Raw genomic sequence first — 14,516 nt, forward strand, 5'->3', positions numbered from 1 at the left:
ATCCCCCTCCATCCCTGGGGTACAGCCTTCTCCATCCCTGGGGTACAGCCCCCTCCATCCCTGGGGTACAGCCTTCTCCATCCCTGGGGTACAGCCCCTCCATCCCTGGGGTACAGCCTTTTCCATCCCTGGTGTACAGCCCTCTCCATCCCTGGGGTACAGCCTTCTCCATCCCTGGGGTACAGCCCTCTCCATCCCCGGGGTACAGCTTTCTCCATCCCTGGGGTACAGCCCTCTCCATCCCTGGGGTACAGCCTTTTCCATACCTGGGGTACAGCCCTCTCCATCCCTGGGGTACAGCCTCCTCCATCCCTGGGATACAGCCACCTCCATCCCTGGGGTACAGCCTTCTCCATCCCTGGGGTACAGCCCTCTCCATCCCTGGGGTACAGCCTCCTCCATCCCTGGGGTACAGCCTTTTCCATCCCTGGGGTACAGACCTCTCCATCACTGGGGTACAGCCTCCTCCATCCCTGGGGTACAGCCTCCTCCATCCTTGGGGTACAGCCTTCTCCATCCATGGTGTACAGCCCCCTCCATCCCTGGGGTACAGCCTTTTCAATCCCTGGGGTACAGCCCTCTCCATCCCCGGGGTACAGCCTTCTCCATCCCTGGGGTACAGCCCTCTCCATCCCTGGGGTACAGCCTTTTCCATGCCTGGGGTACAGCCCTCTCCATCCCTGGTGTACAGCCTCCTCCATCCCTGGTGTACAGCCCCCTCCATCCCTGGGGTACAGCCTTCTCCATCCCTGGGGTACAGCCCCCTCCATCCCTAGGGTACAGCCTTCTCCATCTCTGGGGTACAGTCCCCTCCATCGCTGGGGTACAGCCCCCTCCATCCCTGGGGTACAGCCTCCTCCATCCCTGGGGTACAGCCTTCTCCATCCCTGGGGTACCGCCCCCTCCATCCCTGGGGTACAGCCTTCTCCATCCCTGGGGTACAGCCCCCACCATCCCTGGGGTACAGCCCCCTCCATCCCTGGGGTACAGCCTTCTCCATCCCTGGAGTACAGCCCCCTCCATCCCTGGGGTACAGCCCCCTCCATCCCTGGGGTACAGCTTTCTTCATCCCTGGGGTACAGCCCTTTCCAGCTCTGTGGTACAGCCTTTTCCATCCCTGGGGTACAGCCCTCTCCATCCCTGGGGTACAGCCTCCTCCATCCCTGGGGTACAGCCTTCTCCATCCCTGGGTTACAGCCCCCTCCATCCCTGCGGTACAGCCTTCTCCATCCCTGGGGTACAGCCCCCTCCATCCCTGGGGTACAGCCTTCTCCATCCCTGGGGTACAGCCCCCTCCATCCCTAGGGTACTGCCTTTTCCATCCCTGGGGTACAGCCTCCTCCATCCCTGGGGTACAGCCCCCTCCATACCTGGGGTACTGCCCCCTCCATCCCGGGGGTACAGCCTTTTCCATCCCTGGGGTACAGCCTCCTCCATCCCTGGGGTACAGCCCACTCCATGCCTGGGGTACAGCCCCCTCCATTCCTGGGGTACAGCCTCCACCATCCCTGGGGTACAGCCTCCTTCATCCCTGGGGTACAGCCTCCTGCATCCCTGAGGTATAGCCTCCTCCATCCCTGGGGTACAGCCCCCTCCATCCATGGGGTACAGCCCTCTCCATACCTGGGGTACAGCCTCCTCCATCCCTGGGGTGCAGTCCCCTCCATCCCTGGGGTACAGCCTTCTCCATCCCTGGGGTACAGCCCTCTCCATCCCTGGGGTACAGCCCCCTCCATCCCTGGGGTACTGCCCCCTCCATCCTTGGGGTACAGCCTTTTCCATCCCTGGGGTACAGTCTCCTCCATCCCTGGGGTACAGCCTCCTCCATGCCTGGGGTACAGCCCCCTCCATCCCTGGGGTACAGCCTCGACCATCCCTGGGGTACAGCCTCCTTCATCCCTGGGGTACAGCCTCCTTCATCCCTGGGGTACAGCCCCCTCCATCCCTGGGGTACAGCCTCCTCCATCCCTGGGGTACAGCCCCCTCCATCCATGGGGTACAGCCCTCTCCAAACCTGGGGTACAACCTCCTCCATCCCTGGGGTACAGCCTTCTCCATCCCTGTGGTACAGCCCCCTCCATCCCTGGGCTACAGCCTTCTCCATCTCTGGGGTACAGCCCCCACCATCCCGGGGGTACAGCCCCCTCCAACCCTGGGGTACAGCCTCCTCCATCCCTGGGGTACAGCCCCCTCCATCCCTGGGGTACAGCCTTCTCCATCCCTCTGGTACAGCCCCCTCCATCCCTGGGGTGCAGCCTTCTCTATCCCTGGGGTACAGCCTTCTCCATCCCTGGAGTACAGCCCCCTCCATCCCTGGGGTACAGCCCCCTCCATCCCTGGGGTACAGCCTTCTCCATCCCTGGGGTACAGCCCTCTCCATCCCTGGGGTACAGCCTCCTCCATCCCTGGCGTACAGCCTTTTCCATCCCTGAGGTACCGCCCGCTCCATCTCTGGGGTACAGCCTCCTCCATCCCTGGGGTACAGCCTTTTTCCATCCCTGGGGTACAGCCCTCTCCATCCCTGGGGTACAGCCTCCTCCATCCCTGGGGTACAGCCTTTTCCATCCCTGGGGTACAGCCTTCTCCATCCCTGGGGTACAGCCTCCTCCATCCCAAGGGTACAGCCTTTTCCATCCCTGGGGTACAGCCCCCTCCATCCCTGGGGTACAGCCTCCTCCATCCCTGGGGTACAGCCTCCACCATCCCTGGGGTACAGCCTCTTTCATCCCTGGGGTACAGCCTCCTCCATCCCTGGGGTACAGCCCCCTCCATCCCTGGGGTACAGCCTCTACCATCCCTGGGGTACAGCCCTCTCCATCCCTGGGGTACAGCCTTCTCCATCCCTCTGGTACAGCCCCCTCCATCCCTGGGGTACAGCCTTCTCCATCCCTGGGGTACAGCCTTCTCCATCCCTGGAGTACAGCCCCCTCCATCCCTGGGGTACAGCCCCCTCCATCCCTGGGGTACAGCCTTCTCCATCCCTGGGGTACAGCCCTCTCCATCCCTGGGGTACAGCCTCCTCCATCCCTGGGGTACAGCCTTTTCCATCCCTGGGGTACAGCCCCCTCCATCTCTGGGGTACAGCCTTCTCCATCCCTGGGGTACAGCCTTTTCCATCCCTGGGGTACAGCCCTCTCCATCCCTGGGGTACAGCCTCCTCCATCCCTGGGGTACAGCCTTTTCCATCCCTGGGGTACAGCCTTCTCCTTCCCTGGGATACAGCCACCTCCATCCCTGGGGTACAGCCCTCTCCATCCCGGGGGTATAGCCTCCACCATCCCTGGGGTACAGCCTTTTCCATCCCTGGGGTACAGGTCTCTCCATCACTGGAGTACAGCCTCCTCCATCCCTGGGGTACAGCCTCCTCCATCCCTGGGGTACAGCCTTCTCCATCCCTGGGGTACAGCCCCCTCTATCACTGGGGTACAGCCTTTTCCTTCCCTGGTGTACAGCCCTCTCCATCCCCGGGGTACAGCCTTCTCCATCCCTGGGGTACAGCCCTCTCCATCCCTGGGGTACAGCCTTTTCCATGCCTGGGGTACAGCCCTCTCCATCCCTGGGGTACAGCCTCCTCCATCCCTGGTGTACAGCCCCCTCCATCCCTGGGGTACAGCCTTCTCCATCCCTGGGGTACAGCCCCCTCCATCCCTAGGGTACAGCCTTCTCCATCTCTGGGGTACAGTCCCCTCCATCCCTGGGGTACAGCCCCCTCCATCCCTGGGGTACAGCCTCCTCCATCCCTGGGGTACAGCCTTCTCCATCCCTGGGGTACTGCCCCCTCCATCCCTGGGGTAGAGCCTTCTCCATCCCTGGGGTACAGCCCCCACCATCCCTGGGGTACAGCCCCCTCCATCCCTGGGGTACAGCCTTCTCCATCCCTGGAGTACAGCCCCCTCCATCCCTGGGGTACAGCCCCCTCCATCCCTGGGGTACAGCTTTCTCCATCCCTGGGGTAGAGCCCTCTCAATCTCTGTGGTACAGCCTTTTCCATCCCTGGGGTACAGCCCTCTCCATCCCTGGGGTACAGCCCCCTCCATCCCTGCGGTACAGCCTTCTCCACCCCTGGGGTACAGCCCCCTCCATCCCTGGGGTACAGCCTTCTCCATCCCTGGGGTACAGCCCCCTCCATCCCTGGGGTACTGCCTTTTCCATCCCTGGGGTACAGCCTCCTCCATCCCTGGGGTACAGCCCCCTCCATCCCTGGGGTACTGCCCCCTCCATCCCGGGGGTACAGCCTTTTCCATCCCTGGGGTACAGCCTCCTCCATCCCTGGGGTAAAGCCCCCTCCATGCCTGGGGTACAGCCCCCTCCATCCCTGGGGTACAGCCTCCACCATCCCTGGGGTACAGCCTCCTTCATCCCTGGGGTACAGCCTCCTCCATCCCTGGGGTACAGCCTCCTCCATCCCTGGGGTACAGCCCTCTCCATACCTGGGGTACAGCCTCCTCCATCCCTGGGGTGCAGCCCCCTCCATCCCTGGGGTACAGCCTTCTCCATCCCTGGGGTACAGCCCCCTCCGTCCCTGGGGTACAGCCCCCTCCATCCCTGGGGTACTTCCCCCTCCATCCTGGCGGTACAGCCTTTTCCATCCCTGGGGTACAGCCTCCTCCATCCCTGGGGTACAGCCCCCTCCATGCCTGGGTTACAGCCCCCTCCATCCCTGGGGTACAGCCCCCTCCATCACTGGGGTACAGCCTTTTCCATCCCTGGTGTACAGCCCTCTCCATCCCCGGGGTACAGCCTTCTCCATCCCTGGGGTACAGCCCTCTCCATCCCCGGGGTACAGCCTTCTCCATCCCTGGGGTACAGCCCTCTCCATCCCTGGGGTACAGCATTTTCCATATCTGGGGTACAGCCCTCTCCATCCCTGGGGTACAGCCTCCTCCATCCCTGGGATACAGCCACCTCCATCCCTGGGGTACAGCCTTCTCCATCCCTGGGGTACAGCCCTCTCCATCCCTGGGGTACAGCCTCATCCATCTCTGTTGTACAGCCTTTTCCATCCCTGGGATACAGACCTCTCCATCACTGGGGTACAGCCTCCTCCATCCCTGGGGTACAGCCTTCTCCATCTCTGGGGTACAGCCCCCTCCATCCCTGGGGTACAGCCTTTTCCATCCCTAGGGTGCAGCCTTCTCCATCCCCGGGGTACAGCCTTCTCCATCCCTGGGGTACAGCCCTCTCCATCCCTGGGGTACAGCCTTTTCCATACCTGGGGTACAGCCCTCTCCATCCCTGGGGTACAGCCTCCTTCATCCCTGGGGTACATCCCCCTCCATCCCTGGGGTACAGCCTTCTCCATCCCTGGGGTACAGCCCCCTCCTTCCCTGGGGTACAGCCTTCTCCATCCCTGGGGTACAGCCCCTCCATCCCTGGGGTACAACCTTTTCCATCCCCGGTGTACAGCCCTCTCCATCCCCGGGGTACAGCCTTCTCCATCCCTGGGGTACAGCCCTCTCCATCCCCGGGGTACAGCCTTCTCCATCCCTGGGGTACAACCCTCTCCATCCCTGGGGTACAGCCTTTTCCATACCTGGGGTACAGCCCTCTCCATCCCTGGGGTACAGCCTCCTCCATCCCTGGGATACAGCCACCTCCATCCCTGGGGTACAGCCTTCTCCATCCCTGGGGTACAGCCCTCTCCATCCCTGGGGTACAGCCTCCTCCATCCCTGGGGTACAGCCTTTTCCATCCCTGGGGTACAGACCTCTCCATCACTGGGGTACAGCCTCCTCCATACCTGGGGTACAGCCTCCTCCATCCTTGGGGTACAGCCTTCTCCATCCCTGGTGTACAGCCCCCTCCATCCCTGGGGTACAGCCTTTTCGATCCCTGGGGTACAGCCCTCTCCATCCCCGGGGTACAGCCTTCTCCATCCCTGGGGTTCAGCCCTCTCCATCCCCGGGGTACAGCCTTCTCCATCCCTGGGGTTCAGCCCCCTCCATCCCTGGGGTACAGCCTTCTCCATCCCTGGGGTACAGCCCCCTCCATCCCTGGGGTACAGCCCCCTCCATCCCTGGGGTACAGCTTTCTCCATCCCTGGGGTACAGCCCTCTCCATCTCTGTGGTACAGCCTTTTCCATCCCTGGGGTACAGCCCTCTCCATCCCTGGAGTACAGCCCCCTCCATCCCTGCGGTACAGCCTTCTCCATCCCTGGGGTACAGCCTTTTCCATCTCTGGGGTACAGCCCTCTCCATCCCCGGGGTACAGCCTTCTCCATCCCTGGGGTACAGCCCTCTCCATCCCTGGGGTACAGCCTTTTCCATACCTGGGGTACAGCCCTCTCCATCCCTGGGGTACAGCCTTTTCCATACCTGGGGTACAGCCCTCTCCATCCCTGGGGTACAGCCCCCTCCATCCCTGGGGTACAGCCTCCTCCATCCCTGGGGTACAGCCTTCTCCATCCCTGGGGTACTGCCCCCTCCATCCCTGGGGTAGAGCCTTCTCCATCCCTGGGGTACAGCCCCCACCATCCCTGGGGTACAGCCCCCTCCATCCCTGGGGTACAGCCTTCTCCATCCCTGGAGTACAGCCCCCTCCATCCCTGGGGTACAGCCCCCTCCATCCCTGGGGTACAGCTTTCTCCATCCCTGGGGTAGAGCCCTCTCAATCTCTGTGGTACAGCCTTTTCCATCCCTGGGGTACAGCCCTCTCCATCCCTGGGGTACAGCCCCCTCCATCCCTGCGGTACAGCCTTCTCCACCCCTGGGGTACAGCCCCCTACATCCCTGGGGTACAGCCTTCTCCATCCCTGGGGTACAGCCCCCTCCATCCCTGGGGTACTGCCTTTTCCATCCCTGGGGTACAGCCTCCTCCATCCCTGGGGTACAGCCCCCTCCATCCCTGGGGTACTGCCCCCTCCATCCCGGGGGTACAGCCTTTTCCATCCCTGGGGTACAGCCTCCTCCATCCCTGGGGTAAAGCCCCCTCCATGCCTGGGGTACAGCCCCCTCCATCCCTGGGGTACAGCCTCCACCATCCCTGGGGTACAGCCTCCTTCATCCCTGGGGTACAGCCTCCTCCATCCCTGGGGTACAGCCTCCTCCATCCCTGGGGTACAGCCCTCTCCATACCTGGGGTACAGCCTCCTCCATCCCTGGGGTGCAGCCCCCTCCATCCCTGGGGTACAGCCTTCTCCATCCCTGGGGTACAGCCCCCTCCGTCCCTGGGGTACAGCCCCCTCCATCCCTGGGGTACTTCCCCCTCCATCCTGGCGGTACAGCCTTTTCCATCCCTGGGGTACAGCCTCCTCCATCCCTGGGGTACAGCCCCCTCCATGCCTGGGTTACAGCCCCCTCCATCCCTGGGGTACAGCCCCCTCCATCACTGGGGTACAGCCTTTTCCATCCCTGGTGTACAGCCCTCTCCATCCCCGGGGTACAGCCTTCTCCATCCCTGGGGTACAGCCCTCTCCATCCCCGGGGTACAGCCTTCTCCATCCCTGGGGTACAGCCCTCTCCATCCCTGGGGTACAGCATTTTCCATATCTGGGGTACAGCCCTCTCCATCCCTGGGGTACAGCCTCCTCCATCCCTGGGATACAGCCACCTCCATCCCTGGGGTACAGCCTTCTCCATCCCTGGGGTACAGCCCTCTCCATCCCTGGGGTACAGCCTCATCCATCTCTGTTGTACAGCCTTTTCCATCCCTGGGATACAGACCTCTCCATCACTGGGGTACAGCCTCCTCCATCCCTGGGGTACAGCCTTCTCCATCTCTGGGGTACAGCCCCCTCCATCCCTGGGGTACAGCCTTTTCCATCCCTAGGGTGCAGCCTTCTCCATCCCCGGGGTACAGCCTTCTCCATCCCTGGGGTACAGCCCTCTCCATCCCTGGGGTACAGCCTTTTCCATACCTGGGGTACAGCCCTCTCCATCCCTGGGGTACAGCCTCCTTCATCCCTGGTGTACATCCCCCTCCATCCCTGGGGTACAGCCTTCTCCATCCCTGGGGTACAGCCCCCTCCTTCCCTGGGGTACAGCCTTCTCCATCCCTGGGGTACAGCCCCTCCATCCCTGGGGTACAACCTTTTCCATCCCCGGTGTACAGCCCTCTCCATCCCCGGGGTACAGCCTTCTCCATCCCTGGGGTACAGCCCTCTCCATCCCCGGGGTACAGCCTTCTCCATCCCTGGGGTACAACCCTCTCCATCCCTGGGGTACAGCCTTTTCCATACCTGGGGTACAGCCCTCTCCATCCCTGGGGTACAGCCTCCTCCATCCCTGGGATACAGCCACCTCCATCCCTGGGGTACAGCCTTCTCCATCCCTGGGGTACAGCCCTCTCCATCCCTGGGGTACAGCCTCCTCCATCCCTGGGGTACAGCCTTTTCCATCCCTGGGGTACAGACCTCTCCATCACTGGGGTACAGCCTCCTCCATACCTGGGGTACAGCCTCCTCCATCCTTGGGGTACAGCCTTCTCCATCCCTGGTGTACAGCCCCCTCCATCCCTGGGGTACAGCCTTTTCGATCCCTGGGGTACAGCCCTCTCCATCCCCGGGGTACAGCCTTCTCCATCCCTGGGGTTCAGCCCTCTCCATCCCCGGGGTACAGCCTTCTCCATCCCTGGGGTTCAGCCCCCTCCATCCCTGGGGTACAGCCTTCTCCATCCCTGGGGTACAGCCCCCTCCATCCCTGGGGTACAGCCCCCTCCATCCCTGGGGTACAGCTTTCTCCATCCCTGGGGTACAGCCCTCTCCATCTCTGTGGTACAGCCTTTTCCATCCCTGGGGTACAGCCCTCTCCATCCCTGGAGTACAGCCCCCTCCATCCCTGCGGTACAGCCTTCTCCATCCCTGGGGTACAGCCTTTTCCATCTCTGGGGTACAGCCCTCTCCATCCCCGGGGTACAGCCTTCTCCATCCCTGGGGTACAGCCCTCTCCATCCCTGGGGTACAGCCTTTTCCATACCTGGGGTACAGCCCTCTCCATCCCTGGGGTACAGCCTCCTCCATCCCTGGTGTACAGCCCCCTCCATCCCTGGGGTACAGCCTTCTCCATCCCTGGGGTACAGCCCCCTCCATCCCTGGGGTACAGCCTTCTCCATCTCTGGGGTACAGTCCCCTCCATCCCTGGGGTACAGCCCCCTCCATCCCTGGGGTACAGCCTCCTCCATCCCTGGGGTACTGCCCCCTCCATCCCTGGGGTACTGCCTTCTCCATCCCTGGGGTACAGCCTCCTTCATCCCTGGGGTACAGCCCCCTCTATTCCTGGGGTAAAGCCTCCACCATCCCTGGGGTACAGCCCCCTCCATCCCTGGGGTACAGCCTGCAGATGTTGTCACACGTCGGAAATACGTAAAACTGCAGCGATCCTCCCTGCGCGAGCATCTGGGCAGGTCTGCAGTACCGGCTACGGCCGCCAAGCGGCCACGTCCGATCAATGCAAACAATAAGGCTGCACAAGCCCTGAGCTCCGGCTCTGCCCACTGTCACCGCTCCATTGTATAGGGCATAGAGGAAGGCAATGCGAGGAGTGGGCACCAGCTCCACTGTACTGACAGGCTGCAGCATGCCAAGCCGACCCCATTCATCGGGTGGCACAACGTGCCCACAACTGGTGGCAGTGTAGAGCGCATCTGCATCGCTGGGCTAGCTCCGCCCGTGTGTAGCCCTTCCGTCCAGCTGCACGGTGCGCCCGTCCTCCTGTGCAGTCCCTCCTCCTCCTCCTCTTTCTTCTTCTGTCTGTCTCTTCCTCCCTCCTCCTTCCTCTCGCTTCCTCTCTCCCCCTTTCCTTCCCTCCTCCCTTTATCTCAGCATCCTCGGGGACGTAGCGGGAGAGCAGCGGAGGGAGTGCCGTTAGGACCGACCCCGGGCTGCCGTGCTTTCTATTGCGGTGGGTACTGAGTGTGGGCAGTGCCAGCGCCATTAGTATGCCTCCCCCAGCTCCTGCCCTACATTAGCCTGACATCTAGTTTGCCTTCCTTTTCCTATATTCTCTGTGCATCCTTCTCCACCATTTTCTTCCCTTGCATCATCCCTCCTTTTCTCACACCATCTTTCTCCATTTTGCCTGTGTCCTCCCCCCATGCCCGGCAGCTTGCTCTGCTGTAGGCCACTGCTGTGCCCACGTGTCGTGCCCACCTGTCATTCACCCCCGTCTTTCAGTATTTGACCCCTCAGACAGATTTGCCCCCTTTGCAATATTTCTCCTCTTTCCCCAGGACGGGGAGGTGGAATGATGCAGCGGAAAGTGAAGCCGCCCTCAGGGGTGGGTCCAGGCCGATCTGCGGAGCTGCGTGTTTTCCGTGGCCCCTCAAGTACCTCCCACGAATCCCGCTTGCCCGGAGCACCTCTTAGACGCCAGCGGTCCCTCACCAATCTTTCTGTGTTGACTGATGCTGAGAAGAAACTACGTCTATGTGGCCCTGACTGGTGTGATGACCTGTCTACCATAACGCCACCACGCAACCATGCGGCCAGCCCAGCTTCCCCTGCCATGTCCAGGGCGCTGTCTCGCTCAGAACACTCCCTTCTACAGCCCCGGACGCCTAGCCGTATTCCTCGCGGTCCATATGCCGAGGTGAAACCGCTCAGTAAAACATCAGACACGAGCACCGGTGGCCCTGCGGCCGAGGAGTCCACCAATGAACCCTCTGATGACAAGAAGACTTTCCTCAAGGTGGATCCTGAACTAGTGGTGACTGTCCTTGGCGATTTGGAGCAGCTGCTCTTCAGTCAGATGTTAGGTAAGAAAATTTCTCTTTGGGACCCATCCGACAAGCTACAAAGTTGCAGATGTTTGTGCAACAACAGTAGGTGCACAACAAAAATGTTACAACTTTTGTCACTTTCATGCCAGCACTGTCACCTTTAGAGAAATGGGCAGAGCTCAGCGTTAGTGGAAGAGGCCGCGCCAGGCCAGATACACTCTCATTTATGTCACAGCTAAATTATAGCAGAAATGTGCTCAGCAGAAAGATATGCCACATGTACTGATAAGCGCATATTATTATTATTAATTTATATCTTAAGGGATGGTCCCCGTTCAGTTAATGTCTGTCCCAGGGCACTGTTTAGTATACAAAAAAGAAACGGCGCTGTACTGACCATTTCCACCGACGAGTCTCCTTTGCTGCTCCCAGTGACTGTCATTGGCGCTGCCGTCACGGTGACAGCTCGGCAGCCAATCACTGAGATCAGTGGCTCTAAGTGGGGCGTTCCGTCTACACTGGCTGAGCTCACTGATTGGCTGCCACGGTATCGACATAGACGCCACAGCCACCGGGAACAAATGGGGACTCGTCAGTAAATTTGGAGACGTTGAGGATAGTGTGGTTTGCTTTTACTGCTTCCACAGACAAACATTATCTGAAACAGTGAGGGTGATCAATGAGTGGAACAGGCGGCCACGAGAGGTGATGAGTTCTCCTTCAATGGACGTCTTCAAGGAGAGCCTGGACAGACATCTGTCTGAGATGGTTTAGTGAATCCTGCATTGAGCAGGGGGTTGGACCAGATAACCATGGAGGTCCCCTCCAACTCTAACATTCTAGGATTCTATGAGATCAACCCCTTTAATTAATTAATTTTTCGCACCTAGACTGGCGTACTAAGGCATCATTCACATGTCCGTTTGTCCCGGTCAGGATACCTGTGGCCAGTCTGAGATCCGTGGCCTGTACTCCAACCACGGCACATGAATGTGTGAATTCGGCTTACACATTATCCCCCCAATGAGCAGTTTGTGAATATTCTGGGATCCGAGTTCTAGTTACATGACAGCAGCCATATAGGTACAAGAACATCTGCAAACTTGTATTCCTCACCACAAAAGAAGGCTCAAGCTTTTTCTGTCATGGAGTATAACAAGTTTTGAAGATCTATTGCACGTACAGTATGTGGTGGCTGACATTTTGGTAACTTGGATAGCTATGGTGTGAGTGGGCTCCCAGACTCCGTGACCCTGGGTGGGAAGAGTGAGTGCTTATCCTAGCTGTCCTGTGGCAGGTGAGTCAGTGGATGAGGCCCAGATTCAGACATTAGTCAGATACTGGGCTGTCAAGGGTCAGAGTCATACAATGACTGATTGGTAGGGTTTGGGTTGTAAGACTGTAGTTTCCTGCACCTATTCTGCCTGAAAGGCTTATTGTTGGTTTGTAGATGTCTCTTTCTTATTTTGGCCCCTTTATGTCAGATTGTATAATATAGTAGACTGCTGTTCTTTTTGGGAAGCCGGCACTGTGGCATTGGGGATCACGGGCAGATTCCTGAAAGAAATTCCAGAGAAATGAATGCTCTGTTTGGTCCAGTGGCATTTGGGTTCTATTGATGCCCACCATGGGACGGATTCATCATGCCAGTATTTCCCCTTCCTATAATGAAGCAGAACAATGGAGATAATGCAGACGTGAGCAGATCCCTATCTCTGGAGGTCTTACACAACGAGTTCTAATTTTTCTAGATTTTTAGAGTAACAGGATTTATCAACTACAGCTTTCCCTGCTGGATTAGCCGCACATTTTACTGGCGAAGTCCGCAGCGTAATCATGTGTCATGGTGCCCTGCAATGAGCTGGCCTGTCACTTTTATGCTGCCCATGTTTAGGGCAGCGTGAAACTGCTGAAAGGTTGGAGTCATGCATAAATAGAGGAACCAGCAATCTGACTCCAGATTCATTGCGGCTGCTTCCCTGGCTGTGTCAGCAAAATGGAGCTGCTGCTTGCATATGGTTTCTCAGGGACATTTACATCTCATCTTGTAGTGTTGATCCAGTGTAAAGGAGAACTAACCCCAGAAGGCAATTGTTCTTCCTTACGCCAATTGTGATAATAATATGCACACTGTTTGCCCAAGGGCACATAAAAATCACAGTTTACCACAATACAAGATTGTATTATATAATTTCATGAATACAACTTCTTTTAAAGGGAACCTGTCTCCTCTTAGTTGCTATGTACACTGCCCCCAGTGCTTTGTTAGTGATGCAAGTAATGTGCATCACTATCAATCTTTTTAATTAAAATCGGTGATAGTATAATGATTTTATAACATTATATACACTTTGTCCTACCTGCTCGTTTTCAGTCATAGGGGTGTGATCCTGCTATTCAGTCATAGGGGTGTGATCCTGCTATTCAGTCATAGGGATGTGATCCTGCTATTCAGTCATAGGGGTGTGATCCTGCTATTCAGTCATAGGGGTGTGATCCTGCTATTCAGTCATAGGGGTGTGATCCTGCTATTCAGTCATAGGGGTGTGATCCTGCTATTCAGTCATAGGGGTGTGATCCTGCTATTCAGTCATAGGGGTGTGATCCTGCTATTCAGTCATAGGGGTGTGATCCTGCTATTCAGTCATAGGGGTGTGATCCTGCTATTCAGTCATAGGGGTGTGATCCTGCTATTCAGTCATAGGGATGTGATCCTGCTATTCAGTCATAGGGGTGTGATCCTGCTATTCAGTCATAGTGGTGTGATCCTGCTATTCAGTCATAGAGGTGTGATCCTGCTATTCAGTCATAGGGGTGTGATCCTGCTATTCAGTCATAGGGGTGTGATCCTGCTATTCAGTCATAGGGGTGTGATCCTGCTATTCAGTCATAGGGGTGTGATCCTGCTATTCAGTCATAGGGGTGTGATCCTGCTATTCAGTCATAGGGGTGTGATCCTGCTATGCAGTCATAGGGGTGTGATCCTGCTATTCAGTCATAGGGGTGTGATCCAGCTATTCAGTCATAGGGGTGTGATCCAGCTATTCAGTCATAGGGGTGTGATCCTGCTATGCAGTCATAGGGGTGTGATCCTGCTATTCAGTCATAGGGGTGTGATCCAGCTATTCAGTCATAGGGGTGTGATCCAGCTATTCAGTCATAGGGGTGTGATCCTGCTATTCAGTCATAGGGGTGTGATCCTGCTATTCAGTCATAGGGGTGTGATCCTGCTATTCAGTCATAGGGGTGTGATCCTGCTATTCAGTCATAGGGGTGTGATCCAGCTATTCAGTCATAGGGGTGTGATCCAGCTATTCAGTCATAGGGGTGTGATCCTGCTATTCAGTCATAGGGGTGTGATCCTGCTATTCAGTTATAGGGGTGTGATCCTGCTATTCAGTCATAGGGGTGTGATCCAGCTATTCAGTCATAGGGGTGTGATCCAGCTATTCAGTCATAGGGGTGTGATCCTGCTATTCAGTCATAGGGGTGTGATCCTGCTATTCAGTCATAGGGGTGTGATCCAGCTATTCAGTCATAGGGGTGTGATCCAGCTATTCAGTCATAGGGGTGTGATCCTGCTATTCAGTCATAGGGGTGTGATCCTGCTATTCAGTCATAGGGGTGTGATCCAGCTATTCAGTCATAGGGGTGTGATCCAGCTATTCAGTCATAGGGGTGTGATCCTGCTATTCAGTCATAGGGGTGTGATCCTGCTATTCAGTCATAGGGGTGTGATCCTGCTATTCAGTCATAGGGGTGTGATCCTGCTATTCAGTCATAGGGGTGTGATCCAGCTATTCAGTCATAGGGGTGTGATCCAGCTATTCAGTCATAGGGGTGTGATCCTGCTATTCAGTCA

At 58.0% G+C, this 14,516-nt stretch overlaps 1 protein-coding gene across 2 annotated transcripts in view; it reads left to right on the forward strand.

The window, feature by feature from the left end:
- Nucleotides 1-9,457: 9,457 nt before the first annotated feature.
- Nucleotides 9,458-14,516, forward strand: part of NAV1 (neuron navigator 1) — a 194,221-nt gene continuing 189,162 nt past the window's right edge. For both annotated transcript variants that reach the window (XM_073666612.1, XM_073666613.1), the window contains exons 1-2: nucleotides 9,458-9,837; nucleotides 10,166-10,690. In XM_073666612.1, the coding sequence (XP_073522713.1) occupies nucleotides 10,180-10,690 (511 nt within the window). In that variant the 5' untranslated portion in view covers nucleotides 9,458-9,837; nucleotides 10,166-10,179. The remainder of the gene's footprint in view (nucleotides 9,838-10,165; nucleotides 10,691-14,516) is intronic.

This window comes from Phyllobates terribilis, unplaced genomic scaffold, assembly GCF_046119375.1.
Source record: "Phyllobates terribilis strain yellow unplaced genomic scaffold, ASM4611937v1 Scaffold_2__4_contigs__length_985480577, whole genome shotgun sequence".
Classification (NCBI taxonomy): domain Eukaryota; kingdom Metazoa; phylum Chordata; class Amphibia; order Anura; family Dendrobatidae; genus Phyllobates; species Phyllobates terribilis.